General features: G+C 41.5%; 1 protein-coding gene across 9 annotated transcripts in view; it reads left to right on the forward strand.

The window, feature by feature from the left end:
- The window catches only part of PTPRE (protein tyrosine phosphatase receptor type E), a 245356-nt gene that overhangs the window by 196821 nt on the left and 26317 nt on the right, over positions 1-22218 (forward strand). For all 9 annotated transcript variants that reach the window (XM_056528880.1, XM_056528879.1, XM_056528882.1 and 6 more), the window contains 6 exons: positions 8333-8409; positions 8520-8556; positions 10589-10686; positions 12794-12913; positions 13294-13454; positions 21711-21846. In XM_056528880.1, the coding sequence (XP_056384855.1) occupies positions 8333-8409; positions 8520-8556; positions 10589-10686; positions 12794-12913; positions 13294-13454; positions 21711-21846 (629 nt within the window). The remainder of the gene's footprint in view (positions 1-8332; positions 8410-8519; positions 8557-10588; positions 10687-12793; positions 12914-13293; positions 13455-21710; positions 21847-22218) is intronic.

The following is a 22218-nucleotide window of genomic DNA, read 5'->3' on the forward strand; positions in this document are numbered from 1 at the left end:
GTAGTTTTGCAACAGCTGGATGCACCCTGGTTAGGAATTGCTGCCTTAGGCTCTAGAAAAGTCATATCAGTTTTTCAATGTACAGAATTTTTTTTTTATAAAGAAAAAAAAAAAATATATATATATATGTGTATGTGTATGTGTATATATATATATATATATATATATATATATATATATATATATATATATATTGGGGTGGAGAGGATAAGGCTATGTGCTTTATAGTAGGGCTAGCTCCAGACCTGGATGCCTAAGGAGTCCGGATGGCCCCTCTGCTGCACCAGGAGACATCAGTATTATAATTAGAAGATGGTGGGTGGTCGGCCCTGTTATAAACTAGGGCCCAAGAGTTTCAAGTTACTTCTCTGCTCTAAGATAAGATGGCATGATATTGCTCTAGCATCAGGGGGGACATGTAAAAATTATTGATTGGTCAGGGTCTTGGTGTTCAAACCACAATCGACTGCTAGAATGAGCCAGGAGAAGTCCATGCTGAGAGCGTTCTCCCCTGGCGGTGTGCCGTGTGACCCAGATGGTGTCATAATGTAGTCTATGGGATACGTGCACAGAGAACTTGGAGAAGCAGCACTCAGCCACCTCCTTCTTCCCTCTAGTACTAGTGATCAGTCAGGGTCTGAATCAGGGCTGGACTGGGACCAAAAATAGGCCCGGGCATTTTAGACTAAGCAGCCCATTTTAGTCATGGGTGTGGCTATGTGAAGGCGGAGCCACAAAAGGGAGAGACCAAATGTCAATCATAGTTGGGTATAAAAGCACATAATGATAAAAAAAATAATATATATATATATATATATATATATATATATATATATATATATATATATATACTGAGACCAGTATACAAGGAGGAATATTAAGGGGAATTCATCAAGCTATTTAAAACCTTTTTCAGTCTAAAATTGTCGCACAAATATCTCAGGTCACTTCCCATGTGACTTTTGATCATATTTGAAAGTGAACCACCATTTGCAGTGCTTTAGACTAGTTTTATGCAGTGGGCACTGATTCATTATGTGCGACTTTTCTCTGAAAGTCACAAAAAAGTTGCAGCAGCCTACACTCATTTACTTTAGCCCTGTAAAGCATTCTAAATGGGTACCATGGGCGTAAAAGCCGGTAAAAAGCCAGTGGCGTGCGACTTTTGATTAATTTGGCGCAGGTAGATAACATGAAACACAACTTTTCTGCTCTAAAATAGGACACATACTAGAAAACAACTGATGAATTACCCTCATTATCACCATACATATTACCATCATACTGTTACTGACCAAATCCTGTATACTGAGACCAGTATCACCAATAATACCAGTATACAAGGAGGAATATTATCACCATACATATTACCATCATACTGTTACTGACCAAATCCTGTATACTGAGACCAATATTACCAATAATACCAGTATACAAGGAGGAATATTATCACCATACACATTACCATCATACTGTTCTAGTCAGTAGGGTTGTAAACAGTGCAGTCAGTGTATAGACGTAACCATCGACCTCTAAGGTTGGCGCTACGCACATTAGCGCTCACAATGAGCACTAATTCCGGCGCCCTGTTAGGGAGATCGTGGGGGTCCCAGCAGTCGGACCCCCCGCAATCAAACACGAATCCCCTATCTTGTGGATAGGGGATAAGTAAAATTTTGCTGCAGATGTCCTTTAAAAGCATTGCTTGCTAGCTCAGGGAGCTAAACGGGACCACCACACCAAAATCCGATCAGCTGCACAAACTGGCGGAAGGTGTCTATCTATAGTTTTGATCAGTATATGCAATTAAAAGATTCCATATAATGGACTCCTATGGGGACTAAGTACTAAATAATAGTGAATAAAATGTAAATAAATGTGAATAAGCCCCTTTTCTAATAGTTTGAACCACCCTTCTTTTCCCATTTTTTAAAATAAAAAAAGTAAACAAAAATAAATATAAACATATATGGTTGTCATATGTAGAAAATGTGCGAACCATTAAAAACTTAAATAAACTGCGCGGTCAATGGCATATACCTAAAAAAATACCAATGTCTATAATTGCTGATTTTTTTTTCACTTCATATACCAGATATAAATAAACTAAAAGTGATCAGAAAGTCCTATCAAAACAAAAAAAAAAGCCATAAAAATAAATAGGGGTCAGAAGAGAATGATTTTCAGCATTATTATTTTCGTACAAAAAGTCAATATTTTAGTAGTAAGTAGTAGTAATAAAATAAATAAATAAAAACTATATAAATTGGGGATCATTGCAATCATATGGACCTACAGAATCAATAAAAATTATCAGTTTTACCAGAATTAACACTGTATAGACAGAGAAACACACAAATATTGCAAAATGGCTTTTTTTTAATTTATTTAGCCCCCACCAATTTTTTTCCTTCATTTGCTCTACATTTTATGGTTAAATCAGTGGTGGTGTTATTACAAAGTACAATTGGTGGCGCAAAAAATAAAACCCTGATATGGGTATAAATCCATACATTGCTAATTTGCTTTCTAAGCGCAGGGTCATACAGGACGCATCACTGTGTAGTTGCAGTGCGAGCACCCAGCTGTGCCTGGGTAGCTCTGTGTGTCTGCTCATAGTGGCGTATTTCCTGCTGTAGAAATCCACCACTACAAGAGGAGACACAGAGCTACCTGGGCACAGCTGGGTGCTCGCACTGCAGGTCCATCTGCAACATGAAATAAGCTGCGGATGCGCCCTGTGTGACCCTGCACTTAACCCCTTAACGACACAGGACATATATTTACGTCCTGCGCCGGCTCCCGCGATATGAAGCGGGATCACGCTGCAACCCCGCATCATATCGTGTTGGTCCCGGCGCCCATCAACGGCCAGGACCCGCGGCTAATACCCTTCAGCTTTGACCGCCGTGTCTAAAGCAGAAGTAAAACTATCCCGGCTGCTCAGTCGGGCTGTTCGGGACCGCCGCGGTGAAATCGCGGCATCCCGAACAGCAAGCAGGACACCAGGAGGGCTCTTACCTTCCTCCACGGTGTCCGATCGCCGAATGACTGTTCCGTTCCTGAGATCCAGGCAGGAGCAGTCAACCGCCGATAACACTGATCGCTGCCATGGTAACCCATGGCAGTGATCTGTGTAAAGGATCTGTGTATGCAGGGCTATAGCCCTCTGTATAAAAAAAGTGAATTAATATGTATTAACCCTTTCCTGAGCAAAAGTTCAAAACACCCCCCTTTTCCCATAAAAAAAATTAAACATGTAAATAAAAATAAATATAAACATATGTGGTATCGCCACATGCGTAAATGTCCGAACTATAAAACTATATCATTAAAATAACCGCAAGGTCAAAAATTCCAAAGTCCAAAATAGCGTATTTTTGGTCACTTTTCAAACCATAAAAAAATTTATAAAAAGTGAGCAAAAAGTCAGATCAAAACAAAAGTGGTACGTCATAGTGCCGGGACCCGCCTCTAATAGCGCGTGGCACTGATCGCTGTGCCGCGCGCTATTAACGCTTTAGCCGCGCGTTCAAAGCTGAGCCGCGCGGCTAAAAACGAAAGTGAAAGTTGCCGGTTAGCTCAGGGAGCTGTTCGGGATCGCCGCGGTATAATCGCGGCATCCCGAACAGCTGTAGCACAGGAGGAGGTCTTCTTACCTTCTGTGCTGTCCGATCGCCGAATGAATGCTTCAAGCCTGAGATCCAGGCTTGAGCATTCAATCGCCGAAAACACTGATTGATCCATTCCTATGGAGATGGATCAATCAGTGTAAAAGATTGGTAAATGCAATGTTATAGCCCCCCCTATAGGAGCTATAATATTGCATAAGAAAAGTGTAAAAAAATCATTAACCCTTTCATTTATCCCTTCCCCTAATAAAAGTTTGAATCACCCGGCATTTCCAAGAATAAAAAAAACATTATGTAAATAATAATAAAAATAAACATATGTGGTATCGCCGCGTGCGGAAATGTCCGAATTATAAAAATATACCGCTTTTTAAACCGTTCGTTCAATGGCGTACACGCAAAAAAATTCCAAAGTCCAAAATAGTGCATTTTTGATCACTTTTTATACCACAAAAAAGTGAATAAAAAGTGATCAAAAAGTCTGATCAGAACAAAAATGGTACCGCTAAAAACTTCAGATGACGGCGCAAAAAATGAGCCCTCGTAGCACCCTGAACACAGAAAAATAAAAAATTTATAGGGGTCAAAAATTACCATTTTAAACGTATAAATTTTCCTGCATGTATTCATGATTTTTTTCTGAAGTGATACAAATTCAAACCTATACAAGTAGATAATCATTTTAACCGTATGGACCTACAGATAAAGATAAGGTATCAATTTTGCTGAAAAATGTACTGCGTAAAAACGGAAGCCCCCAAAACTTACAAAATAGTGTTTTTTCATCAATTTTGTCGCACATTGATTTTTTTTCCCGTTTCACCGTAGATTTTTGAGTAAAATGACTAATGTCATTACAAAGTAGAATTAGTGACGCAAAAAATAAGCCATTATATATAATTTTAGGTGAAAATTTTTAAGAGTTATGATTTTTTAAAGTTAAGGAGGAAAAATTGAAAATGAAAAAACGGAAAAAGCCCGGGTCCTTAAGGGGTTAAACGTATAAATTTTACTGCATCTAGTTATGATTTTTTTCAGAAGTGCGACAAAATCTAAAGTATGTAAGCAGGGGATCATTTTAACCGTATGGACCTACAGAATAATGAGAAGATGTAATTTTTACCAAAAAATTTACTACGTAAAATGTAAGCCCCCAAAAGTGTCAAAATAGTGTTTTTTCTTCAATTTTGTCGCACAATGATTTTTTGGCATATCTGAGCTATTATAGACAGATATGCCATTCAGGAGCCCAGAAAGGCTAAGTGACAATTCCTCATCTATCTTTCCCATGCTCCTGAATGGCATGTCTGCTTATAATAGCTCAACTATTACAGATAGATTTACCTATAACTTTTGGTCAAATCTGTCTATAATAGCTGAGCTTTTATAAGCAGACATGCAATTCAGGAGCATGGAAAAGCTATGTGAGGAATTGTCACCTAGCTTTTCTGGGCTCCTGAATAGCATATCTACTTATCATAGCTCAGCTATTATAGACAGATTTGCTATATGCTATAGGTAAATCTGTAAAATTGCTGGGCTATGATAAGCAGATATGGCATTCAGGAGCCCAGATAAGCTGGGTGACAATTTCTCACCTAGCTTTTTCATGCTCCTGAATGCCATATCTGCTTATCATAGCTCATCTACTATAAGCAGACATACCATTCTGGAGCATGGAAAAGCTAGGTGACAAAATTGTCACCCAGCTTTTCTGGGCTCCTGAATGGCAAGTCAGTTCATGCCTAGTGGACTAGTGGTACCTTTGGGGAAAGACTGTCTCCAGGCCTTCTGTAATTTGCTCCGGCGGCAGGACCTCTTTTGGTGTGGCGGCACACAGCAGTCTGGGCGCGGGCCGGAGGGAGGAGGAGTCTCGTACGCTGGCCTGGTCACGTGTGGGACGCAGGTCAGCAGGGTACGCGTCGCAGCTCGAGCGATGTCACCAAGAGGCCTAAGGTAAGCCAGTGGGCCGGCCTGGGACAACGCAGGGCCGGCCCACTTTAATAGTAATGCTGTGGCGGCCTGTGCGTGCTGGCTGCCTGGTGATCGGCCTGTGCGGGTGGGCAGGCGGCTTTTGCGGTTGTGCGGGCCGCTAGTGGGCCTATTTTTGGCCTATTTTACGGCAGTCTGACGGCCCGGCCCACCGGGCATTTGCCCGCTATGCCCAATGCCCAGTCCGGCCCTGGTCTGAATACCCAGACCCCAACTGATCAAAACTTGTGACATGACCTAGGACATGATAAATGTTTCTCTTGAATGCTCAGATACCTTTTGAGGGGTAATCCTGTCATGTTAAAATGTTTATATTTTGCTGGGGCACCATAAAAATAAAAACAAAGTCAAACTTACCCTCCTGGGTCCCCCAAGGTTCTGGTGTGACGTCATCTGATCCCCCACTCATTACTCTGCCCCCTACTTATGAGAAAGACTGATTCGACCAGAGATGCGCTAAGCAGACAATTCCTACTGAGATGGGTCCAAGTAGGAAGCAAAGTGACGAGTTGGGGTCCAGATGACATCAAACTGGGAGCTGAGGAAGGGGGGGGGGGGGGCAAGATAGGTAAGTATTATTTATTTTTTTTTATGGACCCCCAGCAAGATACAAAAAAAAGTTTCGAAGCTTATCTTCCTGAATATACATATTTTCTGAATGGGGAAAGGAAAAAAAGTTGCTGCTTGACACCTCTAGTGGACTGGGCAAAAAAAAAAAGGGGCTGGGTATAAATTCTTTGGCTTTGATTTTAAATAATGGGCCTGATTTACTAACAGTGGAGTATTGTTTTCTTTGTGGGTTTTAATCCACTATGAGTATTTTCCCACGGTATTTACTAAGGTTTCCTTACATTTTGCTCTTTTCCCTACATTTTGCTTTTTTTTTTTTTTATACATACCATTACATTTTTTATTTTTTTGGCGCTAATTCTGGCACAGACAGAATTTTTGGGACAAATTTTGTCCCACAACCCGACAAAACAGTTCGGGTTTACCATAGTATATCATGGTCAATGGGGGAGATTTATCAAAACCTGTGCAGAGGAAGAGTGGTGCAGTTGCCCATAGCAACCAATCAGATTGCTTCTTTCATTTTCCACAGGCCTCTAAAGAGGCCTGTGGAAAATGAAAGAAGCAATCTGATTGGTTGCTATGGGCAACTGTACCACTCTTCCTCTGCCCAGGTTTTGATAAATCTCCCCCAATGTGTATGGCCAGATTTACACTAAAAGTGGAGTGTCCCGTAGTGAAACTAAGAGAAGCAGCTCCCATCCACTTGAAAACTTACCTGTAATTGTTTTCATTTTTTTAGGGGATAGAATTCTGGTCTTGGTCATAAATTGGAAGGAAACAATTATGCAGTTATTGTGTAATTGTAGGAGCTGTATATATGTCCATCATACAACTAGCTACATTTATCTACATGCCCCATCTAGTATATGATTTCTTACACCTAAGTGGGCATGCTCACCTAATGGCTGGTGGACATTTACAGCAGTATTTTGAAAGCAAATTATTATTATTATTTTTTTTTTATAGCTGTAAGGCTATGTTCACACGGCAGAATGTCTGTAATTCCACACTGTGTAAACATAGCCCGAGACTGCTGAAAAGGGAGAATTTTGTCAGAATAACCTACAAAATGTAAGCTTATATCTGCTTTCTTCCTTTTATGTCAACAGTGACTTTTCCACTAAGGCCCCTTTCACACTGCAGTTGCGCCCTGTCGGCAAACGTCCATCAGGCACTTTTTTTGTTTTTGTTTGTGACTTAAAGGGGTACTCTGTCCCTAGACATCTTATCCCCTATCCAAAGGGTAGGGGATAAGATGTCAGATCGCCGCGGTCCCGCTGCTGGGGAGCCCTGGGATCCCCGCTGCGGCACTGCGCTATCATTACAGCACAGAGCGAGTTCGCTCTCTGCGTAATGACGGGCGATACAGGGGACGGAGCAGCGTGACGTCATGGCGCCGCCCCTCGTGACATCACGGCCCGTCCCCTTAATGCAAGTCTATGGCAGGGGGCGTGGCAACCACCACACCCTCTCCCATAGACTTGTATTGAGGGGGGCGGGCCGTGACATTACGATGCTCCGTCCCCTGTATCGCCCGTCATTACGCACAGAGCGAACTCGCTCTGTGCAGTAATGATAGCGGGGTGCCGCAGCGGTGATCCCGGGGGTCCCCAGCAGCGGGACCGCGGCGATCTGACATCTTATCCCCTATCCTTTGGATAGGGAATAAGATGCCTAGGGGCTGAGTGCCCCTTTAACGGACCTTATTTTTGACAGAACACAATGGAAAAACAACGGGTCCCTACAGATACCATTTACTATTATGGTGTCCGTCAGGCACCATTGTTTTATGATGGGAGTAGTGGGAGGATAAAATGTGGCATGATGTATTTTGTCTCCCCCTATTCTCCCCGTGTTCCCCGTCGGACATCACACTGCTGTGTCATAACGACAGTAGGAAAGAAGCCTAAGACATTTTTTTTTCCTTTTTTTATTTCCTTTTTTTTTTTTTTTTTTTGTATTTTATCAATTGTTTTATAATTGCAGGATCCCCATGTTCCAATATTGCAGGTTGTTATTATAGTCATCATATAGATCAATAACATAATTATAAAGCATATAATTATAAAGCATATAAGTAGTGATAAGTTAGTAATTCCTATGCACCCCTGAGAATGCTGTTCTTCTCTCATCAGATGACCACTCCAGAGTTTTGCTGACAGCAGTGGATGGATCCGTATGTTCAGACTACATTAACGCCTCATACATAGATGTAAGAACTCAGTCTCCCATCTGTTTTATACACTCCGTGTTCCTATCAGACTCATCTCACTTTCTCGGCACAGCTGACGCATTTCGCAATGTTTGTTCCTTTCATTTCAGGGCTATAAAGAGAAGAATAAGTTCATAGCAGCTCAAGGTAGGAACATGTCGCTTGATTATAAAGAATTGTAGCTCTGCTGCTATGTTCTCATAAAAAGACATGGTTTTGGCCAGACGAGTTAAAGTGGTTGTGTGGCATTAGAAAAACAATATCCTTCTTTCATGCCTTTCTACTTATTTAAAGAAACAGTGCCACTATTGTCCAGGGTTGTGTCTGGTATTGCAGCTCAAGCCCATTAAAGGGAACCTTCCCCATTATGCATCATCTTATGGGACAGGCATATCTAAGCAGATTGATATATAGTTTTGTGAGAAAAGTTCCAGGATAACTTGTAATTTATTAATGTAAATTTCTGTTCATTCTGGGCTATGTAATAAAATGGGCGGGCATATTCAGTGATTGACAGTGTCAAGTGTTTATCTGTGTACGGGTGGGCTTAGAGAGAGCTGTTAATCACTAACTAGGACCACCCGTTTGACTACTTAGCCCAGAATGAGAAGTTTACATGAATAAATGACAAGTTATCCTGGAACATTTCCCAGAGAAATATATTACTATTACATTAACTATTAATGAAACCTAGTTTAAACACTTTTAGGCGGTGTTTTTGTTATTTAGGTTTATTACCAAAAAGAAAAATATTTTAATATCTTATGTATTTCACATTGAACTTTACAGCAGTCTTAATAGGCAGACACTTCTTGTTTTCTCCAGCTCACTCTTTAGCTTTGCTGTACAGACTGGGACATAATGTTCAGGGTCATTTCATTTGATGATAGAGGAGATAATGACAGCTCTGTTGTATTGCTGGAGTCTTAAAAAAATCAAGATGGTGATATTTTGCATACATTCAAGGCTCTCTATGTAGATCCTCTCTCAATGTCTGTCCATGAATTCCTGAAGACTGTACTAGTCTACACCTTTTCTCTACAACTTTTATTTCAGCTGCCATAAAGCACCCACACAGTTAGACTAGTTTCGCAAATAGATTTGTACCTTCAGGCTCGGATAAGTTAGGAAAATGTCAAAATAACATGCCAACATGTCAGTGCTTGGACAGGCATGGGGCCCATTCATTTCAGTGGCCTGAGTTTAGTCAGCTAGTGACTACATTCGCTTCAATCTCCCAACACAGATGAGCTGCAAACCGCGTTTCACAGTACAAATAAAAACTTGTATACGCTGGGAAAATGACCCGAATGCAGTCACTTGCTGACTGCGCTCTGGCAATCCAATGAGATACACAAACGCTGTAGCTACGGCTCTACTAGAGATACATGGAGGGGCGTGTTGGCCACCACTTTATGCCATAGTCGACAGGCAACAAGGCTTTGTGCTTTATAGTAGGGATAGCTCCAGACCTGGATGCCTAAGGAGGCCGGATGGCCCCTCTGCTGCACCAGGAGACATCAGTATTATAAATAGAACATGGTGGGTGGTCGGCCCTGTTATAGACTAGAGTTTCAAGTTTACTTCTCTGCTCTAAGATAAGATGGCTATTACTATAGCTGCATAGGGAACATGTAAAAATGTTTGATTGGTCGGGTCTTGGTTTTCAGATCACAATTGACCGCTAGAATGAGCCAGGAGAAGTCCATGCTGAGAGCGTTTTCCCCTGGCTGTGTGCCATGTGACTGAGATGGTGTCATAATGTAGTCTATGGGATACGTGCACAGAGCCCAGCCAGTCGACAGGAGAGAGGCGATGTGCCGGGCAGGAGATCGTGGGGTTCCAACAGTAGCACCCCCCACGATCAGATACTTATCCCCGATCCAGAGATGTACTAGAGTCCCCCTTTATTGTAGGGAGGTATTAGCCAATGAAGAAATAAATACATGGGGGGGGGGGGGGGGGGGCAAAATCAGACTCCATAGTAGGAGGCCCATTTCAGTATTTGCAATGGAGACCCCCCTTTCTTCTATGTACGCCATTGCCGAGACCTCCAGCGTATAATAGTGCTTTCAGGATAGCTTATGGCCATGCAGGTTGTAAAAATAAAACTCGTATGAGAGGATTCTGAGCCTACAACGTGAAGTGTTGTGGTATCATTGTTTGTCTTCTCCTCCAGGCCCCAAGCAGGAGACACTGAATGACTTTTGGAGAATGATCTGGGAGCAGAAGTCGGCCACCATAGTCATGCTGACCAACCTGAAGGAAAGGAAAGAGGTGAGCGTTCTCCGATTCCTATCATGTCATTCCCTCTGGCTCGTTTCCAATTCGTTTTTTTTTATTGTATGAGGACTGTGACAAAGTTCAAGTATTATAATAGAAGGTGAGGCCGTAGATTAGAGGCAGTGGTGACGCAGCGGCTTCCTGTCCTCCCTGGCTCATCTAGTGTATTACTCCGAATACACTTCCCTGGTCATTTCTCGTAAGTCACATGATTCGAGTTGAAGGCCTGAATTTATGTAAGGTTGAATGGGTACTTCAGCCACAGCTTTGGCTGTGACTAGAGCAGTTGTCTCCAAACTCTGGCCCTCCAGCTATTGCAAAACTACAACTCCCAGCATGCCCGGACAGCCATTGGCTGTCCGGGCATGCTGGGAGTTGTAGTTTTGCAACAGCTGTAGGGCCAAAGTTTGGAGACCACTGGGCTAGAGCAATGAAGTCCATGGAAGCAACATGCAACTATTATAGTCATAAAAAAACACACACACACACACACAACTTCAATCGCTTAGGTCATGTGACTTAAAGGGGTTAAGCTTAAAAGATATTCCCTATCCACAGAATAAGGGATGACTAGCTGATAGGTGGGGGTCTGACCGCTGAGACCCCTAATGATCACAACAGTAAAACAAGCACGGAAATTGTTTTTGACGTCCCACATGGAGCAGTGGTATGTGTTTTGCTGCTCTATTCACTTGGGGGGCAATTGTCCTCCATTCTCATGATCAGTTGGGGTCCCAGCAGTTGGACCCCCACCTATCAGCTAAATTGGATAGCCTCTATGCAAGCCTTAAAGGGGTACTCCACTGCCTCAGCGTTTGGAACATTTTATTCTGAACACTGAGTGCGGGCGCCAGGGCTCGTGACATCACGGCCACGCCCCCTTGTGACGTCATTCCACGACCCCTCAATGCAAGTCTATGGGAGAGGGTGTAGCGGGTGTCATGCCCCCTCCCATAGACTTGCATTGAGGGGGTGTGGTGTGATGTCACAAGGGGGGGCGTGGCCGTGATGTCTTGAGCCCTGGTGCCCGTACTCAGCGTTGAGGCAGTGGAGTCCCCCTTTAACAAAAGATCATTATTATCTTATTGATCCTGTTGGTGAGCCATTGCCTTTGTTATCTAGTACAGACAAAATGGATAGAGAAACAGACCCACTGGCACTGCTCTCATCTCGTCAACTTTCAGGAGGTGTGAATAGGAGCCTATACTGGTACAAGCCTTAAAGGGGCATTGTCAGATACAAAAACTTTTTATATGTTGTAAAGCATGTATAACCAATAGGTTTTGCAATTGCTTTCATTAGAAAATTTTCAGTATTTCATAATGAAAAATCCAGTCAAACAACTGCCCCCCCCTGCCTGCTTGGACACATACTAGTCCTGCAGTGTCCATGCATCATCACCTATGTCATGGACACACTTCCTTGATTGACAGCTGTGAGTGCAGGGCTCTTACTGGAGGAAAAATCCTCCCACTATCCGCTTGTGTCCCGCTACTATCAGTGAGGACAAGCTGGGAGGTGTAGTTTTGCTAATGCTAGGAAAGATGTGAGCAGACAGCATGCTGAGGGAGGGGGCGGAGACCTGCACAATGAGGCCACGCCCCCTCCCTTTGAGAGGAATTCAGACTAGTGAGCTAAATTAAAAGTGTAATAAAAAAAATATAAATAAAGGTGCTAGACACATGAGCTGTTTCAAGCTAGTTGAGCTTCTTTATAACCTCTGAGTTCATGAGGAAGCGCAACTAGCGTGAAACGGCCTGTTAATCTGATCTGCATTTTTGTACCTGTCGAGTGGATTCAAAGAAATCGTGAGTGCCATCAAATTCTTTTTTTTATCTAGTACAGACCATAGGGGGCTGTTTTTGGTAGGAGTGTATGCCTCGATATGGAATCAGCAGTATTAGGCCAGGTCAATGTTTTTCCCAACCATTGCATCTTCAGCTGTTGCAAAACTACAATTCCCAGCATGCCCAGACAGCTGAAGGCTAGTAGTTTTGCAACAGCTGGAGGCACACTGGCTGGGAAATATTGGGCTAGGTTCTGAATGCAAACTTTGAAGTTTTGTATTGTCATTTTACTGTATTTCTTTTGTATAATGCAGGACAAATGTAACCAGTATTGGCCCGATCAAGGCTGCTGGATTTATGGGAATATCAGAGTGTCTGTAGAGGACGTCATTGTCCTGGTGGACTACACCATTCGGAAGTTCTGCATACAACCTGTAAGTGACCTATTAATACAGACTAAAATATGTTTGTATATTTGGCTGCCCGCATGCTTAACTCCTTAAATCATTGTTATTGGCCACACCTCGCCCTGTGTAAACAGAGAATGTACGGGCTGTAATGACACATTTAAAGGGCCACATGGGCTATCGCCCATGTGGCCCATTAAATGTATCATTACTGCCCGCTCATTCTCTGTTGGCATGACCCGGCCCTACGATTGATCAAGCCTTGTGAAGGTGGAATATAGGGGTCAGTACCTGCAGCCTGTCTGTCCGTGAAAAACCGCCCTTCGTTTCATGGCTCCTGTTGGCTAAAGTCATTGTTCTGTAGTTAACTAGTCGCCAATGTTTAATCCAGACATTAATTTGTGTAGGTTCATGATGGCTGCAAGGCCCCCAGGCTGATAACACAGTTACATTTCACCAGCTGGCCAGACTTCGGAGTGCCCTTCACACCCATTGGTATGCTGAAATTCCTCAAGAAAGTCAAATATCTCAATCCAGCACATGCCGGACCCATTGTTGTTCACTGCAGGTAAGAGCCGCTGGCCATGTTCCTTTCAGCATCATCTACTATAACATTAACTACAGTTGTTATTGTTACACGCGGTAACTTTCCGAGCAAACTTCACACCATATAGAGTCCTGTTTAACCCATAAAGGGGTACGACAGCATCTAACTCCTTATAGCCCCTCCACAAGATAGGGAATAAATGTTTGATTTTGGAATAGGGGTCTGACTGCTGGGACACCTCGTGTTCTCCAGAACGGGGCCCTTTAATTTTTCACCTGCATGGAATGTGAGTTCGGCTGTACTCGTGTATCTCTGGCACTCCCATATAGAATGCATGGAGGGAGGAGTGCTGACCCTGCGCTCTGTGCAGTGGGGAGATTGTTTTCAATTGGACTCTGCTGCATAGGGCACACAACAGAATTTCCGTGGCGTTAACATCTGCCACGGAAATTCTCGTTCTGGCCTCAGACGAAATAGTTGACATCTTAAAGGGGGTTATCCAGGAAAAAAACTTTTTTTTTCTATATATCAACTGGCTCCAGAAAGTTAAACAGATTTGTAAATCACTTCTATTAAAAAAATCTTAATCCTTTCGGTACTTATGAGCTGCTGAAGTTGAGTTGTTCTTTTCTGTCTAAGTGCTCTCTGATGACATCTGTCTCAGGAACCATTCAGAGTAGAATCAAATCCCCGTAGCAAATCTCTTCTACTCTGTGCAGTTCCTGAGACAAGCAGAGATGTCAGCAGAGAGCACTGTTGCCAGACAGATATAGAACAACTCAACTTCAGCAGCTGATAATTATTGGAAGGATAAAGATTTTTTTATAGAAGTAATTTACAAATCTGTTTATATATATATATATATATATATATATATATATATATATATAAATATATATAAAATATAGAGAGAGATATAGATACATATATATATAAAAAAAAGGTTTTTCTTGGAATACCTCCTGCTTTGGACAGTTCCTGACACGGACAGAGGTGTCAGCAGAGAGCACTGTGGTCAGACTGGAAAGAACCACACAACTTCCTCTGGAACATACAGCAGCGGATGAGTACTGGAAGGATTAAGATTTTAAAAAAGAAGTCATTTACAAATCTGTTTGACTTTCTGGCACCAGTTGATTTGAAAAAATGTGTTCCCCTTTAATGGGTTATCCAGGATTACAAAAAAAAAATCAGCTTTCTTTCAGAAACAGCGCCACCCTTGTCCTTAGTTTGTCAATGGAGCCAAGTTGTAATACCACACACAACCTAAGGAAAGGTGCAGCATTGTTTTTGGACAAAAGCAGCTATATATATATATATATATATATATATATATATTATATTTATATATATACTGTACATATATATTTTATCCTAGACAACCCCTTTGAAGATGCCTTTTGCAGCTTATATTGATGTTGCTGCGACTGTACATATTGGGGCTGTAACGTACATGGTGGTCTTTAGTCTTTCTCTCTTACCCCCATTGGTGCAATGCTCTGATATGTCTCCATATCTCTATATGCAAAGATTGGTCACTTTAAGTTCTTTTTTTTTTTTTTTTTTGCCGCTTCCTCATTATAATTCACACCTGATATCGCTGTTATCAGGAATCCTGATAGTATTGATCGCCTACTAATAAAAGCTTTCACAGCCGCTTTATTGGCCGTGTCAATATGTTTTATAGCTGCAGACAGGCTATTGATTCCATACATCATCATCTGTGGACATTAAGAAGCATTTTCCTGAGCGGTGACATAGCTTGAGTCCTTGAATGCAGTCGTTTCCCAACCGGGGTGCCTCCAGCTGTTGCAAAACTACAACTCCCAGCGTGCCCGGACAGCCTTTGGCTGTCCGGGCACGCTGGGAGTTGTAGTTTTGCAACAGCTGGAGAAAGGAACAGCGCTACACCTACCCTCATGCCTTGTGTACAACTCAAATGAGCTGCAATACCACACACAAACTGAGGAGAAAGGTGGCACTTTATTGGGAAGAAAGCAAATGTTGTTCTTATGCTGGATATCCCCTCTACACTTGGTTTGCACTTCAGGCAAAATCGCCGCCCCCCCCCCCCCCCAAAAAAAAAAAAAAAATTATAAATACATTACTGCATGCCATTTTTTTCTTGGCATTGTGGTTTTGCAACAGCTGGAGGCACTCTGGATAGGAAACACTAACCTAGGCAGATCTGCCACTGAGAAGCCTGGAAAAGTTGGGTGACGGGTTGCAGAGCCTTATATTGTTGTCGAATCTATGCAATGAAAGAAATTCTTGAATAGAACTTTTTAATTTTTTCAACATTTATTCCTAACTTCCAAGAGCTATAACTTTTACATTATATATATATATATATATATATATATATATATATATATATATTTTTTTTTTTTTTATTTTATTTAAATGTTTTTATTTTTGCAGGACTAGTTGCATTTTTAATGGCATCATTCAGGGGTACATAGAATGTCATGCAGAACTTTGATCAGTATTTCCATTTTTTACTTTATTTATTTATTTATTAATTCATGAGATTGTTTTTTCGAGCAGTATAATTGACAGGATAGCGTTATTCTCCAGGGCAGAACAATTACAGCAGTGCCGAATTTATTTGGTTTATTTTTATTTATTTATTTTTATTATATTTTACTACTTTTGGCCACTAAGAAAACAAAAACTTGTTTTTGTGTTGATGCATATTTATTTATTTATTTTTATTATATTTTATTACTTTTGGGCACTATGAAAACAAAAACTTGCATTCCGAGATAATAACATTTTATTTTCAGTGAAGGAGCTGTGTTGGGGGGGCTCGTTTTTTTGTGGGATGATCTGTTTTATCGGTACCATTTTGAGGGTACATTTCACTGTCTATAAAAAAAATATATATATATATATATATATATATATATATATAAAACTCAACGTGTGTGTGTATGTTCCAGCATCACGTCCAAACGGCTAAAGATATTAACATGAAACTTGGCACAAATGTTACTTACATGTCAACAACAAACATAGGATAGTTTATTTAACCCTTACTCACCCCCCATTTGCCAGGGGCGGGGTTTATGTTTAAAGTCCCTTACAAGTCTATAGGAAATATATGTTACTGCATAACTTCCAAACGGCTGGAGATATTTCGATAATACTTGGTTACATGTTACTTATATGTCCACTTAAAATATAGGATAGTTACTTTAACCCTTAACTACCCCCATTTGTGAGGGTTGGGGTTTTTGTTTAAAGTCCCATGCAAATCAATGGGAAATGTATGTTCCCACCTAACTTCCGTACGGCTGGAGAGATTTCAATACTTGGTACACATATTACGGGTCGGAATATGAGGACAGGATAGGAGGTCGGGATCGTTGGGATAGGAGGTCGAGTTAGGAGGACGGGGATAGGAGGTCGCGATAGGAGGACGGGATAGAAGGTTGAGATAGGAGGACGAGATAGGAGGACGGGATAGGAGGGCGGGATAGGAGGGCGGGATAGGAGGACGGGATAGGAGGACGGAGATAGGAGGTCGCGATAGGAGGACGGGATAGAAGGTTGAGATAGGAGGACGAGATAGGAGGACTGGATAGGAGGTCGAGATAGGAGGACGGGATAGGAGGTCGGGATAGGAGGTCGGGATAGGAGGTCGGGATAGCAGGTCGGGATAGCAGGTCGGGATAGGAGGTCGGGATAGGAGGTCGGGATAGGAGGACGGGATTGGAGGTCGGGATTGGAGGTCGGGATAGGAGGTCGGGATAGGAGGTCAGGATAGGAGGACGGGATAGGAGGTCGAGATAGGAGGACGGGAAAGGAGGTCGAGATAGGAGGTCGAGATAGGAGGACGGGATATGAGGACGGGATATGATGACGGGATAGGAGGTCGGGATATGAAGTCAAAAGCTTCCTCCTTTGTTTATTTTCCTCCCCAAGAAGGATTAGGAAGGAAAAACCGGGCAATGCTGGGTACTCAGCTAGTGTATATATATAAAATTGCACATAGAAATGTAACCTATTGAAAAGTTAAAAAACAAAAAATGATCTGGAAAATGTTTACAAATTGTGGCTTTTGTTTTTCTTTTTCTTATTATTTTTTTACATTTTTTTTTTTTTGTTACAAGCCTTGAAAATGCGGGAAAAAAATTTGTGCACATCAAAGTCTTCAAGGGACAGAAAAAAAACAGGTGTAGGGGACTAGAGAGAAAAGCCGCAAACTGTATTTGACTTAACCTCATAAAATAAATGTGCAGGTTATTTTAAGGGACAAGGTCTGACCCTGGGTCTCTTTACCACTGATGTAACTGTATACATAGTTACAGGGTTGTAAAAGATGGGACATCCTGTAATTGCAATAGACTATACAGCAGTGGTCCCCTAACTCTGTACCTGCAGCTGTTGCAAAACTACAACTCCCAGCATGGCCGGACAGCCGTTGGCTGTCCGGGCATGCTGGGAGTTGTAGTTTTGCAACAGCTGGAGGTCCACAGTTTGAAGACCACTGCTGTAAACCATCATCGCAGTTCTGAAAAACTCAGTCCGCCAACACCGATATGCCCTAGGAGAACTTTTGTTAGTCTAGTATTGTGGTGTCCCGGTACCGTATTGCACACCGTACCTTGTGTGGTGGTCCCCAAAGTCAGAGTTACTACGGGAGCTGTAGCCAATGATCGCTCTCTTGGGTTGCTGCTCTCGTGGATGCTGGACTATCAGGACAAATCTGCGCAACTTTCAAAGAAAAGCTAGGCCTCAAAACCTACGGCCTCAGCACAAACTAAACCGTGAGTTAACATCTCAATCCCTGCTAAAGCTAGTCTAGAGAAAGGAAGGAAGGCGCCTCATGTGCGGGATCAGTAGATCTTGCAGGTGGGGGTAGGGGAAGGTAATTCCCAAGCCGCTTACCAAAGTTGGTTGTGCGCCCACACACAACAAGGTTAGAAGCAGAAAAGATATGAAGGCAGGTCCACTGCAGCCCTCCTGGATAGGTATGAAATCAAAGGCGAATGACCAGGGAGTCAGGAGTTTGTCTGGCGCAGAGAGGAACCATCAGACAGCCAGGTAAAATCAATGGATTTATTAGATGCAACGCGTTTCGCTGCGCATGCGCAGCTTCATCAGGCATGACAAAGGGAGGCTGATAACAGGTATATATACCTCCAAGAATTAACCATTAGAGTGCTTTTTGAAAAGAATTGTTACATAGAGTTACATATCTATATGACAATATATAAAAAAGATACATAAATACATATAAACAGAAATCACAAAAATAATAATAATAAGACAGCAATAGAAACCTATAAATATATATATAAATATATATAACATGATTATAATTATCGCATGTGATGTGAATATAAATATATAATATTTATATAAATTGGTGTCGTTTTGGTGTCATATTCACATCACATGCGATAATTATAATCATGTTATATATATTTATATATATATTTATAGGTTTCTATTGCTGTCTTATTATTATTATTTTTGTGATTTCTGTTTATATGTATTTATGTATCTTTTTTATATATTGTCATATAGATATGTAACTCTATGTAACAATTCTTTTCAAAAAGCACTCTAATGGTTAATTCTTGGAGGTATATATACCTGTTATCAGCCTCCCTTTGTCATGCCTGATGAAGCTGCGCATGCGCAGCGAAACGCGTTGCATCTAATAAATCCATTGATTTTACCTGGCTGTCTGATGGTTCCTCTCTGCGCCAGACAAACTCCTGACTCCCTGGTCATTCGCCTTTGCTAAAGCTAGTGTGATTCCTGAACCGAATCTTAACCCCCTAAATCCAGGGGATCAGTGCAACAATTATCTTCCTAAGCTCAATAGACTCACAAGGTCCCAACCACTTGTCAAGCTCTAATAGACTGTGTTATATGGACTGTTCCTGTTCATTATTGCATAAAATCTTCAGTAAAAGTTCCGACAAGTTTCTGCAAAACTCCGGTTGTGGACATTCAATTATTTCCTATCTCTCTATCGCTTTTGGGAAGGGTGGCGGTAGGACAAGCATACAGAGAATAGCCCTCACCCTGGCGTCACGAATAGAAAGTGTTAAAGGGTTACTCCGGTGAAACCCTTTTTTCTTTTAAATCAACTGGTAGCAGAAAGTTAAACATATTTGTAAATTACTTCTATTAAAAAAATCTTAATCCTTCCTGTACTTATTAGCTGCTGAATACTACAGAGGAAATTATTTTCTTTTTGGAATGCTCTCTGATGACATCTCGACCACAGTTCTCTCTGCTGACATTATTATAATAATAATAACGTTTTATTTATTGTTGTCCTTAGAGGGATTTGAACCCAAGTCCCCAGCACTGCAAGGCAGCAGTGCTAACCACTGAGCCACCATGCTGCCCTTAGCAAACATCTGCTATACATGGTTGCTAAAATGGACAGAGATGTCAGCAGAGAGCACTGTGTTCGTGATGTCATCATTGTTCCAAAAAGAAAGGAATTTCCTCTGTAGCATTCAGCAGCTAATAAGTACTGGAAGGATTAAGATTTTTTAATAGAAGAAATTTACAAATATGTTTAACTTTCTGCCACCAGTTGATTTAAAAGGAGTACCCCTTTAAGGAAGCACCCTTTAGTAACCGCACACCTACACTCCCTATACCCTACACCCCCAGGCTATCACAGTATAATATAAAACATTGTACGGCCGGCAATGTGTGATTTTTTAGAAAAAATCATCATATATATCTTTTCTAATGGAACAGTGACACCTGCAGGTCTGAAGAAGTAATGCAGCCAGAAGTTAGACAGCCTGAACTTACAGCGTTGAGAAGATCAAGGTGGCATGCATACTATCATGACTACTCCATAAGCATGTTCGAAACAAAAAAGCTACTTTTGACCAATACTTTTGACCAACAAATAAAGACCACAGCTTGAACACTACTTAGAGCCTCAAAGAGTGATGTGATCTCAAACATATTTTTTATTTGAAGGGGTACTCTGGAGAAAAAAAAAAATGTTTTCAAAACAACTGGTGCTAGAAAGTTAAACAGATTTGTAAATGAATTCTATTTAAAAATCTTAATCCTTCCAGTACTTATCAGCTGCTTTATGCTCCACAGGAAGTTATTTTCTTCTTGAATTTGTTTACTGACACAACCACAGTGCTCTCTGCTGACACCTCTGTCCATGTCAGGAACTGTCTAGAGTATAAGCAAATCCCCATAGAAAACCTCTCCTGCTCTGGACAGTTTGTGACATGGACAGAGGTGTCAGCAGAGAGCACTGTGGTCAGACAGAAAAGAACTACTCAACTTCTTTTGGAGCATACAGCAGCTGATAAGTACTGGAAGGATTAAGATTATTAAATAGAAGTAATTTACAAATCAGTATAAATTGCCGGCACCAGTTGTTTTGAAAATTTTTTTTCCCTCTGGAGTACCTCTTTAAGTTTGGATAGGCTGTCTGGATATCCTGGTCAGAAGGGTTACCTATATAAACACCCTCCAGAGCAATTAAATTTTTTTTTTTATGCACCGGTAGATAACCTATGGTACAGAATTTAATGCCAGATTGTTTATGGCTGCAGTTAGGTGCGGTGTTTAGTAGTTACTGCAGTGACAATAAAAAAAAGAAAAAGCGAATAGAAAGAACAATTGATTGTGAAAGTTCCAACTAAGGCCAGAGTATTGGAATAGGCGTAAAATAAAAGAAGAAGAAAGGAGGATAAGTTGGTAACAGGACACGTACTGCTGAAAATGGCTCCTCACAAAAGGGGTTAAAAGAAATTGCATTTTTACTATTGTACAATTATGCCACCTAGTGGCTAAAAATTAGTAATGCAAGGTTTCAGATTGTATCTCTCTACACTAGTGTCTCTCAACCAGTGTGCCTCTAGCTGTTGCAAACTACAACACCCAGTATGACTGGACAGCCAAACTTTTTTTTTTTAACCAGTGTGCTTCCAGTTGTTGCAAAACTACAATTCCCAGCATGCCCGGACAGCCTTTTTTTTTTAATAAAGTAATTTACAAATCTGTTTAACTTTCTGGCTCCAGTTGATTAAATTTTATTTTTTTTTTTCCAGTGGAGTACCCCTTTAAAAAAAAAAAATCCAGGGAAGTACCCCTTTAAAGAGACTGAGCTGCAGTACCAGGCATGGCCACTACAGAATGCATGGTGCTGTTCCAGTAAAGGGAAAGTGCCATTCAGTCTTACAATGCATTGCCACCTCCAGTGATTGACCCTCTCTTGAACCTTTCCTCATTTATCTGACCAATCTTTATATTTTCTTTGTATTTTAGCGCCGGTGTTGGACGGACGGGCACGTTCATTGTTATAGACGCTATTATAGACATGATGAACGAAGAAAAGAAGGTTGACGTTTTCGATTTTGTTATGAAAATCCGCGGTCAACGGCCCCAAATGGTTCAAACCGATGTAAGAGAAATGGATGACAATATGGATTTGGCCTATGTGACCATCACCAAAGTATTATACTTTATATTAGTGGTCTCCAACCTGTGGTACAGAACTACAACTCTCATCATGGCCCTAGCAGCAGCGCTGGAGACAACTGGGATCTTCTACACTTGTTTATTCCAATATTTGTGTAGGGCACAAGGAGGTTAAATTAGTAGTATCCTGTATATTAACCAGTGCACTAGAGGAGTGCAATGGGATTGGGATCCTCCAGGACCCAATATAAAACCTATGTGCAGACGGGAGCCGGCCGAACCTACAGCGGGTCCCACAAAATCATCACATCCTATCACTTCCGCCCAGTGCTCAGCGACTAGTCACAGCTGTGCA

The sequence above is a fragment of the Hyla sarda genome, chromosome 7 (assembly GCF_029499605.1).
Source record: "Hyla sarda isolate aHylSar1 chromosome 7, aHylSar1.hap1, whole genome shotgun sequence".
Classification (NCBI taxonomy): domain Eukaryota; kingdom Metazoa; phylum Chordata; class Amphibia; order Anura; family Hylidae; genus Hyla; species Hyla sarda.